Source organism: Pleurodeles waltl, chromosome 6 (assembly GCF_031143425.1).
Source record: "Pleurodeles waltl isolate 20211129_DDA chromosome 6, aPleWal1.hap1.20221129, whole genome shotgun sequence".
Taxonomy (NCBI): Eukaryota; Metazoa; Chordata; class Amphibia; order Caudata; family Salamandridae; genus Pleurodeles; species Pleurodeles waltl.
The window spans coordinates 100,052,890-100,067,543 of NC_090445.1; the positions used below are offsets into that span (position 1 = coordinate 100,052,890).

Consider the following 14,654-nt stretch of genomic DNA (forward strand, 5'->3'; position numbering starts at 1 on the left):
TATGTGTTGGTTTCTTACTGTGCAGGAGAGGAGAGGTGATGTGTCAATTCCTTCCTCTCAGGAGAGGCGATGTGTCAATTTCTTACTGGCAGGGGAGGTGATTTGTTGATTCTTTCCTTGCGAGAAAGGCGATGTGTGGATTTCCAGACACTCTGCCTCAGTTCCTTACCGTGGTGCTGGGTCAATGATACACTGACATCCAAGGACGATATATGGAAAATCCAGACACAATAGGTTGATGGAAGTGCGCTGAAAGAGGCACTGCATTGATTCTGCAGCCACAAGCCTGGCGCTGCGTCGATTCTCCAGCAGGGGACCGGATCTACATTGATTTTTCAGTTTGGTGCATTGGTGCATGGATTTTAACCTTCAGGTACCATATTACACTTCCAAGGGCCGTGGGACAGGAGTTGGCACCACTTGTCAAGTCAGAACTCTCAGCAGAAGAGCCCAGGCACTGGCAGATAAAGTCTGTGATGTCCCTGAGACTTCTTAACAGGAGGCAAGCTCAGTTCAAGCCTTTGGAGAACCTTGGAAAGCAGAATGTTGAAAGCAAAGTCCAGGCCTTTCACTTCCAGGACAGAATCAGCATGCAGCAGGCCAGCACAACACTTTCCACCCACATTAGTAGCCCTGTAAACATGGCTCAGACCTGCCACTGCAGTGTCTGTGTGTGCAGTTTTAAACTGCCAATTCGACTTGGCAAGTGTACCCACTTGCCAGGCCTAAACCCTCCCTTTTACTACATGTAGGCCCTAGGTAGCCTCATGAGCAGGGTGCAGTGTATGTTAAGGGTGGGACATGTACTTATGCATGTTACATGTCCTAACAGTGAAATACTGCTAAATTCGGTTTTCACTGTGCAAGGCCTATCTATTTTATAGGTTAGCATGGGGGCTGCGTTTAAATATTATTAAAGTTCATATTCCCTTTGAGAGCAGATATAAATATGGAGTTTAGGGTCTCTGAACTCACAATTTAAAAATACGTCTTTTAGTGAAGTTGGTTCTTAAATTGTATGTTTGAAAATGCCACTTTTAGAAAGTAGGCATTTTCTTGCTTAAACTATTCTGTGACTCTGCCTATTTGTGGATATCCTGTTTGGGTCAGTTTGACATTTAGGCTGTTTTCACCCCTCTCTAGACAGTGACACAAAGGGGGCTGGGGTGTAGACTTCATATCCTCATGAGCCATCTGTGCAAAGAGGACTGTGCCTGCCCTCACACAATGCAGACTCCAACCCCCCTGGTGTGTGTCAAGAGGAACCTCTGCCAAGGAGAAGAGCTGAAGGAGGAGTACTGTCCCTTTGCTGTGTTACTGGACTGGCCTGCAGTTGCCACTTCTGCCTGAAAAGAGTGAAAAGTGTGAACTTTTCTGTGTGTCCTGCTTGAGAAAGTTTTCCAAGGGCTTGGAGTAGAGCTTGTCTCATGTTGGAAGTCTCAGAGACACCAAAGACTTCAGTTTCCTCGACCTGCTGGGAACTGTGTGTTTTGTGCTGTTCAAGAGGAGAAACCACTGCGATGCCGCCAACGACGCCGCTGGCCTGCACTGTGACCTGCCGATGCTGCACATGGAGCCGCACTGCCCCGCTTCGCACCACGACCCTGGTCTCACCGACGCTGTCATCGGACGACTTCACTGAGCCGCTGCTCGCACCGCGACCTGCGGGCCCCTGCACTCCAGCTTCGCCTGCTCACACCGCAGCCTAGGCATTCCTGACGCCGCCGCTCCTGCTGAAACCAGCGCCGCTTCCTGCACCGTGGTCTGTGGACACCGCTCGTGAGGTACATGAAGCACTGTTCCATCCTGCACTGCAGCCCCGGTCCACCAACGCCAGCATTACCAACTCCAGTGTCGTCACCAGGCATCCTGCCCGCACAGTGGCCTGTGGACACCCCTCGTAAGGGTCACGAAGCACTGTCCCATCCCGCACCGCTGGCTTGGGCCTACCAACGACAGCGCTTCAACAACAATGATGACGGTGCATGCACCGTGACCTGGTGACACTGCACGTCGCACCACCCCGCTTCACACCGCAGCCCTTGTCTCATCGACGCCGCTGGACGCCGTCACCGAGCCGCTGCCTGCACCATGACCTGTGGCCACCGCACGTCGCATCGTCCCGCTTTGCACCACAGCGCTCCTGACTTCGATCCATAACATATGTGACTTCAAGGGCCCACACACCAACTCTGGAACCGACACCGCGATGCAAGCAACACCGCTCTCAGGAGCTCACTGCAAGAGCACAACGCCCTGCAAATCCAAGGTACTGTTTGCGGGTCTTCCAGACACCGTAGCTTGTCCGTGACGCCGTGGCCAGCCAAACTGTTAGTTTTGTTGATCACGACGCAGTGATAGCCCTAGATGGAGCTATTGACTTCAAGGAACTGTATTTTTTAGTAAATCTTACAAAATTCATATCTTTAACACTGTATGTTGGATGTTTATCCTTTTGGTCTTGTTTTATATAGATAAATATTGGCTATTTATTTAAAACTGGTGTGATGTCCTTTTGTAGTGTTTTCATTTGTTACTGTGTGTTATGTGCAAATGCTTTACACATTGCTTCTAAGATAAGCCTTACTGCTCATGCCAAGCTACCAAGGGGGTGAGCAGGGGTTATCCGAGCGGGTATCTCCCTTATCCTGACTAGAGTGAGGGTCCCTACTTGGACAGAGTGCAAACTGACTGCCAACTAGAGACCCCATTTCTAACACACCAGAAGGTGCACATCAGTTTGTTCGTATGTCATTTGGTTTTGCTTTGAAATCTGCCCTTTTCCAAAGAATTATGCAAGGATTGTTACATGGATTATCAAATTTGTTGGGTTTTTTTCAGAAGGGCATATTGATATGGGGCTCTGATAAGATACAGCACGATTAGGCTTTGAAGAGTGTGTTGAAAGCATTAAAACATTCTGAAATTTTTTCTAAAAAAGTGCATGTCTTACATTCTCAGATGAGAAGGGTGCAAAGTATGAGTGGTCCGATAAATGTCAGCAAGCATTTGATAATGTAAAAAACAAAAACAATCATTCATGCAAATGTGTTAAAACCTTTCATCCCAATGATAAATCCATCCCAATGACAGATGCTAGTGAATACAGTTGGGTGCAGTGTTAAAGAAAGTGGATAACAGACAAGAAAGAGTCCTGCCATTTGCGTCAGGTACTCTGAAAAGTGTAGAAAGCACATACTCCACTTTTGAAACTGAGGCATTTGCATGTTAGTGGAGTGTACAGCATTTTAGCATTTGGGGAACTCGTTTTCAGTTATGCATTGATCACAGACCATTGATAAACTTGTTCACCAGGAGAGGTGCAGGGGAAGTGAGATCACACATAGCTAAATGGCAATATCATTTTCAGAAGTTCATGTTCAATATCAAATATGTACCTGGGTCTAAGAATATCAGTGTTGATTGTCTGTCTCTCTTCCCTTTGTGCAATAACTGAGGTGAAGGGGATGATAATTGGATGCTGACTGAGATAAAGGGTACATGCAAACAAAGAAGTGATGTAGGGAAAATAGTGGAAAGAGTCATTATTAGCCGACAGGACCATGAAATAGCTGATTAGCACATTACTGTGTCATGGAACTCTGAACAACAAGGAAAGAGCAAGTCGAAAGGATGTTTTACGAGTCTGGGTGGAGTTGTCAGTTGTAAATGGCATTGTCAGAAGATGTAATAGACTAGTGGTGCCCATGTGGTTGCCTTCAAAAAACTCTTAAACCGATCAGTGAGGAAAAGATCAGTAAATATGGACGACAACTTATTAGCCACCATATCGCATTCCTGGATGGTAATAAACGAGTATAAACTCTTGAAATATCAGCCATATCTGGAGGCAGGGTGGACAAAGTTAGACAAGGACCTTTTCATCAAATATCGATTTGGCATAATTCCCGGTGGTGCTCATCTAGTCCTGTGGGAACGCCCTGCAATAATCCCTCAGTGCAGATTGTGTGGCCGTGGTCAAGAAGATATAATTCATTTGATCTGTATTTGTAATGACCTACGAAATTAACGCAAATCTCTATTGAAAGCAGCATTCAATCAAAGGGTCATACGGTCCTGCAGGCAAGCGGGGATTGCCTGTTTTAAACCTTCTGACGTTGTTCTGAATGCTAGATTTACCAAATGTTTACGTTTAATATAAAACAAATGTTTAATACAAGTTCATAATTAGTATAAATATAATAAGTCTTCGTACAGAATTTACAGAATTACTTTTATCTTTTATTCCACATAGTATTTTAGAGTTTAACCCACAAGGGTACGGTTAATTTGTATTCACCTCGGAATAGGAGGTACTTATTAGAAAAATTCTTAAATGATATTATCCTTATGCACATTAAGAATTTATAGTAGTCGTCCCAGACTGTATATATTTTGTTTTAATTAGAATGATGTGATGTATTGGTTTTTATTAACTATGCATTAAAAATAAAACTTGAACTTGGTCATCTCCTAAGGAGGTGTCTGAGGCTAGTGGAACTGTGGTACGTTTGGATGATGGCAGGTGGTGGAATCTGAGGTAAGTACCAAATGTCATAAAGCCGAACCAGAAGTGAGGGGTAAATGTGTTAAGTCAGATGTTGACATTAAGAACAACACTGGGGGGGTCAAACCAGAATCTCGAATCAAAAGAAGACAAGAGATTGGATAACTGTGTATGTACATAGAATGTTTTATAGTTTTATTCCAATCATTTTATCCCAGGTATTCTACCAGTGGTGTTATGAATTGTTATAACTTATCTGTTTATTATTGGAATGGGGGGTGTTGTGTATTACTCATCTATTTTATGTTATATAAGTTCTGCCTACGCCTGTCTCAGATGTCGTTCTGAGCTCTGTAGTCGTGTTTACCAGGCAATCTAGAATTGTTTGTGGAGATTGTGTGCTGTGCCTGCCTGGGGTCAGTTTTTCCTGACTGGTGCTCCTTTTAAATTTTCTTTATAATTTTACTGAGTCAATGATTTCCAAAAACGTACTTCTGCTTGTTAGAGTGTAACATGCAGTAAAACACACTCTTGACTCCTCGCTGTCTTTGGCCCGCCAAGTCAACACCGTCTCATTCTCATGCTTCCACACACTCCACCTGCTCCGGAAGATTTTCAAGTGGATTCCCATCAATGTGAGAAGAAGTCACCCATGCGCACATCAACAATAAGCTCGACTACGGCAACGCGCTCTATGCTGCCATCAACAAGAAACCCCAAACAAGACTTCAGAGAATACAGAATGCCGCGACCAGACTCATCCTGGACATCCCCCGCCACAGCCACATCTCCACCCACCTGAGACCTACACTGGATCCTCGTCAACAAAGGCATCACTTTCAAACTCCTGACACACGCTTCCAAGGCCCTTCACAAAATCAGACCTGCCTGCCTCAACCACCGCCTCTCCTTCTACGCACCCACCAGCCAACTCCGCTCTGCTCAACTGGCCCTCACCACCATCCCTGGGATCTGGAAGAACACAGATGGAGGAAGATCCTTCTCCGACCTCACCGCGTAGGCCTGGAACACGCTGCTGCTTCACTTCAGGCAGTCCCCCTTGCTGGCTCAGTTCAGGAAGGAGCTCAAGACCAGACTCTCCGACTGACCCGCATCCCCCCACCATCGCCTTGACTACCCCCGGGTGAGAAGTCGTGCTTTACAAATACTTGATTGATTGATTGAAGTTAAATGTGAAAGTTAAGGATTTTGTAATTTTTATTTGGGGTCCAGAGGCAGAGTGCCTGTAATAAGCAGAGAGCCTCTTTGCTGAACACCATCCTTCCTGATTGTGCACACTGATTGTGACAGCTGTGAGCTACTAGGTTTAATGGCTCTTGTTCAGACCTACACAATGTTCTTTTCATGGGACTTCGCTGCTGGGATACACCCCGGCCTTTGCCTGGACTTGGACACTTCTATGGAGCCTGGAGTCACGCGAGAGATACCAATACCATTTAGGAGGCTTGTGTTCATTTTATCGCATCGTTCAAAGGGTTTGCAGATCGTAGGCAGCAGGGCTATCCCGCAGATTACACATTTCGCTCGCATACAACAGAGCCATCCCTCATGGTGCACAGGTCGTAAGCAGCAGAAGTATCCTGCAGATGGCATACATCTCATATAGCAGTGCTATCTCTCACGTTGTGCAGATCTTAGAAGTTTGTCCCCTCAAAGTACATAGAAGTTCTACAGCAGAGCTATCCCACAAATTGCACAGCCCTCAAAAAGCAGGTCTAGTCCTCAGATCACGAGGATCTTAGTAGCACTATGCCTCACGATGAGCATATATTAGACAGCAGCTCCTTCCCTCAAGTTACAGAGCTCTCAACTAGCAGCGCGGTTCCTGAAATCACACATCGCCCCAACCACTGCTATCCCTCAGGGTACAAACATCCAAGCGAACAGAGCAATCCCACATGTTACACGGGTAGCAGACAGCAGCACTATCCCTTAGGTTGCGCAGAACTAAGAGAGCAGTGCTATCCCTCAAGATGCGCAGATCTCAGATAGAAGAACTATCTGCCAATTTGCACAGCTCTCATACAGCTGTACTATACCTTGGCCTGTGCCGAACTCAAACAGAAGTGCTATATTAGCGCAGATATTAGACCGCAAAGTTATCTCTCAGGATGTGCAGATCTCAGACAGCAGTGCTATCCCTCAGGTTTGTGCAGATCTGAAATAGTAGCTCGAGCCCTCAGGCTGTGCAGATCTGTGACAGCAGCACTCTCACTCGGGGTGCACTGAACTCAGGCAGCAGTGCTGTCCTCTAGTGAGAAACTCAAGGAAAAGTGACCCAATTAACCATAAATTTGCACTGTCACTTCATAATGAATGACGTGCAGACCTTTTTTCATAGTGGCAAACCTTATTTTTGTAATTATAGTTCTTTAGAGGGTTTTGGTGCTTTACGCCTTTCAGTACAATACATTTAAAGCAAATATCACCGTGAATGCAGTACACATATTTAACCAATATACACAGGGTAAAAAAAGAAATCTCGGCTTCCCCACTTGACGAATTGTGTGATTCAGGGAAATATTATATTTCACCAAGACTCCTTTTTCTTCATTATCACATTTGAGAGAGCTTTCAAATACTTGCGCTCAGGATGTGCACTATACAAAAACCTCTAGTTTTTTTTTTAACAGACTAGGATACTGCTCACATAAAAAAATACAAAAAAGCTACTCATATAAAGGGTACACATGACAGCTGACTTCCCTCTTAGTTCAATAATGAGATTGTCAGAAGGGGGCACTAAAGCTTTTAAGTTAATGTTTAAAAACTATTACGTTTAGTAAAGACTCGAGCAGTGATATAATCGGAGGTGCTGAAACGCATCCCCGGGTTAAAGAACACACTTTTTAAAAAATTTGAAGCAACTTCGTTATATTTTAACATAGTGTTTGTTGTATGACTTACATGCCACATATTTTCAGGGCTCGGCTCGTGTACGGGCTCTTAGGGTTAAGCCAGCCCCCTGGCTCGGTTCTGCTCTCCCTGTTAATTTGTTTGCTTCCCAACCTATTAGAAAGCAGTGCTATCCCTCAAGCTGTGCAGATCTCAAACAGCAGTGCTATTCTTCAAGCTGTATAGATCTCAAATAGTAGCGCCATCCTGCAGGGTGCAAAGACCCCTGACAGCAGGGCTATCTCCTACTGTTCGCAGATCTCAGACAGCAGCGCTGTCTCTCAGGGTGCACCAATCTCAGACAGCAGCGCTACAGCTCAGATTGCGCAGAACTCACATAGCATCACAACCCCACAGACTGTGCAGATCTCAGAAAGCAGCACTTTTCCTCAAGGTGTGCAGATCTCAGACAGCAGTGATATCTCTCTTTTTGTACAGATCTCAGACAGTAGTACTATCCTCTATTGTACCCAGATATCACACAGCAGCGAAATCCCTCATACTGTGCAGAGCTCAGGCAGTAGCACTATCCCCCAGGGTGCCCAGATCTCAGACAGCAGCACTATCCCAAGTGGTGGGCAGATCTCAGACAGCAGTGCTGTCTCTCAGGGTGCACAGATCTCAGACAGAAGCGCTCCGGCTCAGATTGCGCAGAACTCAAATAGCAGCACAACCTCACAGGCTGTGCAGATCTCAGAAATCAGCACTATCCCTCAGGGTATGCAGATCTCGGACAGCAGTGCTATCCCTTAGGGTGCGCAGACCTTAAAAAGCAGTGATATCCCTCTTTCTGTGCAGATCTCAGACAGTAGTACTATCCTGTTCTCACACAGCAACGCTATCCCTTATACTGTGCAGAATTCAGACAGCAGCACTATCCCTCAGAGTGCAGAGATCTCAGACAGCAGTGCTATCCCTTAGGGTGCCGAGATCTCAAACAGCAGTGCTACCCCCTTAGGATGCACAAATCTGAAAAAAACAGAACTGTCCCTCGTGGTGCCCAGATCGCAGACAGGAGTGCTATCCCTAGTGGTGGGCAGATCTCAAACAGCTGCACTATCTCCTAGTGTGTGCATTTCTCAGACAGCAGTTCCATCCCCTAGTGGATGCAGAGATCCGACACCAGCGCTTTCTTACTCATGGGATGCAGATCTCAGACAGCAGTTATTTCCCTAAGGATGCACACATCTCAGACAGTAGTGATATCCCCTAGTGTGCAGAGATTTCCAACAGCAGTGCTATCCCTCAGGGTGTGCAGATTTCCAACAGCAGTGCTATCCCTCAGGGTGTGCAGATTTCAGATAGTAGTGCTATCCCCTAGTGTGCCCGGTACCACACAGCAGCACATGTATCAGACAGCAGTGCTATCACTCAGGGTGCACAGATTTCAACAGTGCGCAGATCTCAGACAGCAGTTGTATCCCCTAAGGGTGCATACATCTCAGACAGTAGTGATATCTCCTAGTGTGCACAGATTTCCAACAGCAGTGCTATCCCTCAGGGTGTGAAGATTTCAGATAGTAGTGCTATCCCCTAGTGTGCCCGGTACCACACAGCAGCACATGTATCAGACAGCAGCGCTATCACTCAGGGTGCACAGATTTCAACAGTGCGCAGATCTCAGACAGCAGTTGTATCCCCTAAGGGTGCACACATCTCAGACAGTAGTGATATCCCCTAGTGTGCACAGATTTCCAACAGCAGTGCTATCCCTCAGGGTGTGCAGATTTCCAACAGCAGTGCTATCCCTCAGGGTGTGCAGATTTCAGATAGGAGTGCTATCCCCTAGTGTGCCCGGTACCACACAGCAGCACATGTATCAGACAGCAGCGCTATCACTCAGGGTGCACAGATTTCAACAGTGCGCAGATCTCAGACAGCAGTTGTATCCCCTAAGGGCGCACACATCTCAGACAGTAGTGATATCCCCTAGCGTGCGCATGTATCAAACTAAAGCACATGCATCGAACAGCAGTGCTATCCCTCAGGGTGCGCAGATCTCAAATAGTAGTGCTATCCCCAATTGTGCCCATATACCAAACAGCAGCCAGTGCTCAATGTGTGCTTATTCTTTCCGGTGCTGAGTACCGGCACTTATTTTTCAGGGCCGGCGCTTACTCTTCTGCCTCAAGCATTTGCTGCGAGCAAAAGTCACATATGGGAAAGACGGAGGAAGAGAAAAACGAAAAAGCGTCACAAATGGAGAAAGTAGAAAGCTGCCAGAGTGAGCTGAAGGGGCAGGGAGTGGCTTTAAATGGATTGAAGAGGCCCAAAATGGCTTCAGGATTACGCTGCCTCAGTATTCCGCGCTCGAAAATTAAATGCAGCAGCCGCGTGTTTAAGAGGAGGGCTTTAGGCACCAGCACGTTTTTATTTACAAATTAAGCACTGACAGCAGCACATGTATCAGACAGCAGCGCTATCACTCAGGGTGCACATATCTCAGACAGTAGTGATATCTCCTAGCGTGCGCATGTATCAAACAAAAGCACATGTATCGAACAGCAGCGCTATCCCTCAGGGTGCACAGATTTCCAACAGCAGCGCTATCCCTCAGGGTGCGCAGATCTCAGACAGTAGTGCTATCCCCTAGTGCGCCCGGTACCACACAGCAGCACATGTATCAGACAGCAGCGCTATCACTCAGGGTGCACAGATTTCCAACAGCAGCGCTATCCCTCAGGGTGCGCAGATCTCAGACAGTAGTGCTATCCCCTAGTGCGCCCATGTACCAAGCAGCAACACATGTATCAGACAGCAGCGCTATCACTCAGGGCGCACAGATTTCAACAGTGCGCAGATCTCTGATAGCAGTGCTATCCCCCTCCTATATGCAGATCTCGAACAGCAGTGTGCGCAGGGAGCACCACTATCCGTCAGGATGCAGGCCCTGCACCCGGATCCCCTTACCTTATGAGAGGGCTTTTCTCAGGCTCCTCTTCATGGCGGCAGCAGCAACAGCAGAACAAGTTCCAGACCTCCATGGTGTCTGCACCGACCAAAGGTAGGTCCCAGGAATCGAGGCCGCCCCTTTTGAAAATTGTTTCAGGAAGGTTGTGCAAGCTCTCCTTGAGAAGGAGACACTCTCAGTGAGCAGAGACGGAGAAGGACTGGCATCCTAGGCGGAATGGAACAGACCCCTCAGTGCCTTCCACAATCTGGGTTTAGAAATGCCAGAATCGGTCATGTGAAGAGTGCAACTTTTTGTCAGCTTCAGTTCTTAAAGGGGGATGAGGAGGCGGGGCTGGGTGGGGAGGTCTTCAGTGGCCCAGCCTAATGAAGAGTTTATGAAAAGAGTTTTGTGTCTGATCATTGTCTGACACGTACATCTTTCAGCTGAAAATGACTCGTTGGCAGTATGCAAAAGTGTACTACAGAGGTGCCCAGGACACTGTTGTGATAGAATAGGCCAGAACTTCAGAAAGGATATGAGATCTTGGAAGCTGTCAGTCACGTGTGGCACTGGCGTCAGGCATATAACTCACTCTAGCCCAAGTCCCCTACAGAAATTTTAGGAGCTTCAGCTGGTTAGTAAAGTCTCCGAGTTAGACACTGGAGAGCTCTCCACTGGTGTGTGAGAAATCTCATAATTCATCCACATGTTGCTCCAACTGGGAAGTCAGAAAATCTCAGAATTCAACGTCTGGACATTCCTACTCAGGTGTCAGATAATCACACAATTCATCTAAAGGACATTGGTGTTAGCAATTAACTTATTTTACCAACAGACCAGCCCAAGGACAGATATCCTAGTACTTACAGCTTTGAACCAAAATATTGACGCCTCGGCCCTTTTCCCTGCTTGGAAAGTTACAGTTTTGTGCCTTCGAGGGAAATACATTCCATTTAAATCTCCTGCCTCATGATATGGTGTTTAAGCTTCTAAAAGTTGTTTATAAGTTACTTAAGGCGTTTTATATCGGTCCCTTGCGTTGAAGCTGAATTACCGCCATTTAAATCTTAAAAGTGCATTTCTAGCACCTAGCTGTACCTCTTCATGGCGCCTTATAGATTAGAGACTAGTTCGGCCGACGCTCAATAACCTGTGCACAACGTGTGCTGTTGTAAAGAGGGCTCCAGGGTTCAGATTTTAGAAAATGCAGTAAAATCCTTACCCCCCAAAGAGCTGTCAGTTTACACAGAGGTTACTGACTTTTTATCAGCCCGCAGAGCTGCCTTTTCAAGTTTCATTTCTGTGCCATGAAGGCTGTTCCACTCATGGGCCCCATTTGGCCCTCGAATTCTGCCCCAAAATGTAATGTCCTTGAACTGTTTATTTTGCCAAACCCGAGTGAGTGCGCCTTTGGGGAAGAGCGTGGGGACGGTGATTGGGGGGTGGGGTTGTCACATGCTTTGTAGGGTTCATAGACGGCACCTCCGCCCCCTTGTGCTTGTTGGATTCATCAAGGAGGCTTCGAGACTGGTCGGGAGTGGAATCGGAGCCCCCGAGGGCCCTCAGAGAGGATCAGATGTGCACCCCTGCATAACACCCCCCGCCCCTCCCCTGCGACACCCCCGGCGGCAGAAGCCAAATATAATCTTCCCCTCGTGATAGCCGCCCTCTGGAGCGTGGCCAATCTGGTTTCTAGGAACTCCAAGGTGCAAGGAACGGTGGCCCTGTGGGCGAGTGTAACTGCTGCCAAGTCCACTGCACTGAACATAGAAAACAAGTCCCACGACACAGGGTGCGTGAGGTATGCAAGAACCTCTTATCAGTACAGTTCACTGCCGCGAAGGGAACCGTTCACTAAATATGTCACAAAAGACAAAACATTTCACAGGGTATATAGTTGTTTGTAAAGGAAAAGCAAACCTTTTGCAATTTATAGCGTATAGACCAGGAAAAGGAAGATGCTTTTATGTATAGTTTATGGCAAAGTGAAAGAAAAACCCTTTGCGGAGGATAATTCATATTTCTATTAAAGAGAATCCTCTAAGTATAGTTTATGGCAAAGAAAGACATAACTTTTCTCAAGATATAGTTCATAGTGAAGGAAGGTAGATGAAACATTTAACAAATTATAGTTTATAGTAGAGGAAAAGGAGCATGTTTTAAGAAGTAGAGTTTGTGGAAAAGGAAAAACCTTTCACCAGGATAATTTATAATAGAGGTAAGGTAAAATCTTTACTAGGTATTGCTTATGGCAAAGAAAAATAAAACCTTTCCCAGGGTGTACTTCATAGTAGAGAAACACTTCCCAGGTTAGAAATTACAGCAGAGGAAGGGAAACACATTTTACTAAGTATAGTTTATGGAGAAGGAGATCCCTCCTGATGGCAGAAATGAAGCAAGACTCCTCTGCCTATACAGTTTCTGGGAGACATTTTAATAAAGCCTTGGAGTACTTCGAGTGTTATTGAGGGGTTAGTTGCAAGGGCAGCCTTGACTTTATGACTCTTTCTTAGAGCCCAACCCTTTCAATTAAGTTATACACTTGATGAGGGTTATTGTGCTTCCTTGAAAATGTATAAAAGATTGTGTACAGAAATGTCATAGGAGCAGGCTGAGCCCTACCTTTTTTCCAAATCCCCCCTGGTCTTACACGTTTTATTATGTGTCTCTGTACAGGAAATATCCCTCTAAATAGAGTTCTGGAAAGGAGAAAGAGGAATTCACAAATATCTCTCCTTCGCAACCTCTGTTATAATGGAGATCAAAATATGATGCGCGTTTTACACTATGCCCAGCATTGAAAGAGGCTAGAAATTAATACCTGCTTCCTTTAATAAAACAATATAAATCAGACTCTCCTTAGAATTTGATGACTTGCTACAAAACCCTCAAGATTAATTTGTGTGTTTTAAAGTGTACACATTTTTTAAATGTTTTGTTATCAGTTTATTAAATGGGAGAAATATTACATGGATTTATGAGTGATATGAGATTTTATCTATTTAGATTATTTTTATGGTGAAGATTTGGATTTTAAATTTGTATAATATGTTGGTGTTTGTAGACCACAGGAGAGGTCAAAATCAATAAAAAAAATAAACTTGAAAGTTATAGAGAAGAACTGTTTAATATGTATAATGTATAGTACTGCTAAATAAAAACTTTACATTAAGTATAGCTTATAGCTAGGAAGAATACAACTTTTCAAAAAGTGTATTTTATAGTAAAAGTCAAACAAACTTTTTTTCTAAGAATAAGTTATAGTAGAGGGAGAGAACAATATTTATACAGTATAATTCATAGCAACGGAAAAGAAATACCTTCACAGGGTATAGTTTAAGGTAGTGGACACATTTCATTGGTTATAGTTTAAAGCAGAGGAACAGGAAACATTTTGTTAAGTATAGTTTATGGCAAAGGAAAGTAAAAACTGTTCCCAAGGTATGAATTATAGTGGTAAAACCCCTTTTGCTATTTATAGTTTATAGCAAAGAAGGAGAAAGCTTTTCTCAAAGTGTTTTTATAGTAGAGATATAGTAACCCTTTCACTAGGTATAGATTATAGTAAAGGAGTGAGTGTAGTTTAAAAGAAAAAAAAATCACAGGGTATAGTTTACAGTGGTGGAAGAGAAGAACATTTTACTATGTAAGGTTTAAGTAACAGGAAGTATAGTTTATAGTAAAGACAGAACAAATCACTCATATGTTGTAGTTTATAATAGAGGAAAATAAATATTTTAAGATAGTACAGTTTATAATTTTATAGAAAGAAAAATGAATACCATTCACAGGGTATAGTATATATTATAGTTAAAGAAAAATCTAAATCATTTTACAGGGCACATATTATGGGTGAAGCATGTAAACACCTCTTAAAGGGTATAGTTTACATTAGAAGGAGAGAAAAAACATTTACTAAGTGTAATTTGTAATAAAGAAAGATAACCTCACATGGTATAGTTCATAGTAAAGGGAGAGCAAATCTTTACCAGTTATAATTTGGATTAAAGGAGGGAGAAAGTTGAGTTTATAACAAAATAAAAGAACCTCTTTTCACAAGTGCAGTGTATAGCAGCAGTAAGGAGACGCCTTTGGCTTGAAAGGCATGGAAAAACCTCTTACAAGGTGTCATTCATAGTAGAGACAACCTTTTACAAGGTTCAGTCTGTGGCAGAGGTACAGAATACCTTTTTAGTAGAGTATATTTTATTAGGACATAGGGGGAAATCTTTTGCAAAGTACAGTTTGTACAAGAGATGCAGATTCTTTTTTACAAACTATGGTTCTTAGGAGAGTAAACGTTTGCAAGTGGTTATAAGATATATCTTATAGCAGATG

The 14,654-nt window shown here is 44.5% G+C and overlaps 1 protein-coding gene across 1 annotated transcript in view; it reads right to left on the minus strand.

Annotated features, from left to right (window-relative positions):
- LOC138299287 (melanoregulin-like) overlaps positions 1–10,626 on the minus strand; it is an 83,547-nt gene extending 72,921 nt beyond the window's left edge. Inside the window, exon 1 of the mRNA XM_069237447.1 lies at positions 10,334–10,626. Coding sequence (XP_069093548.1) covers positions 10,334–10,407 — 74 coding nt within the window. The 5' untranslated portion in view covers positions 10,408–10,626. The remainder of the gene's footprint in view (positions 1–10,333) is intronic.
- Between the last annotated feature and the right edge of the window lie 4,028 nt (positions 10,627–14,654).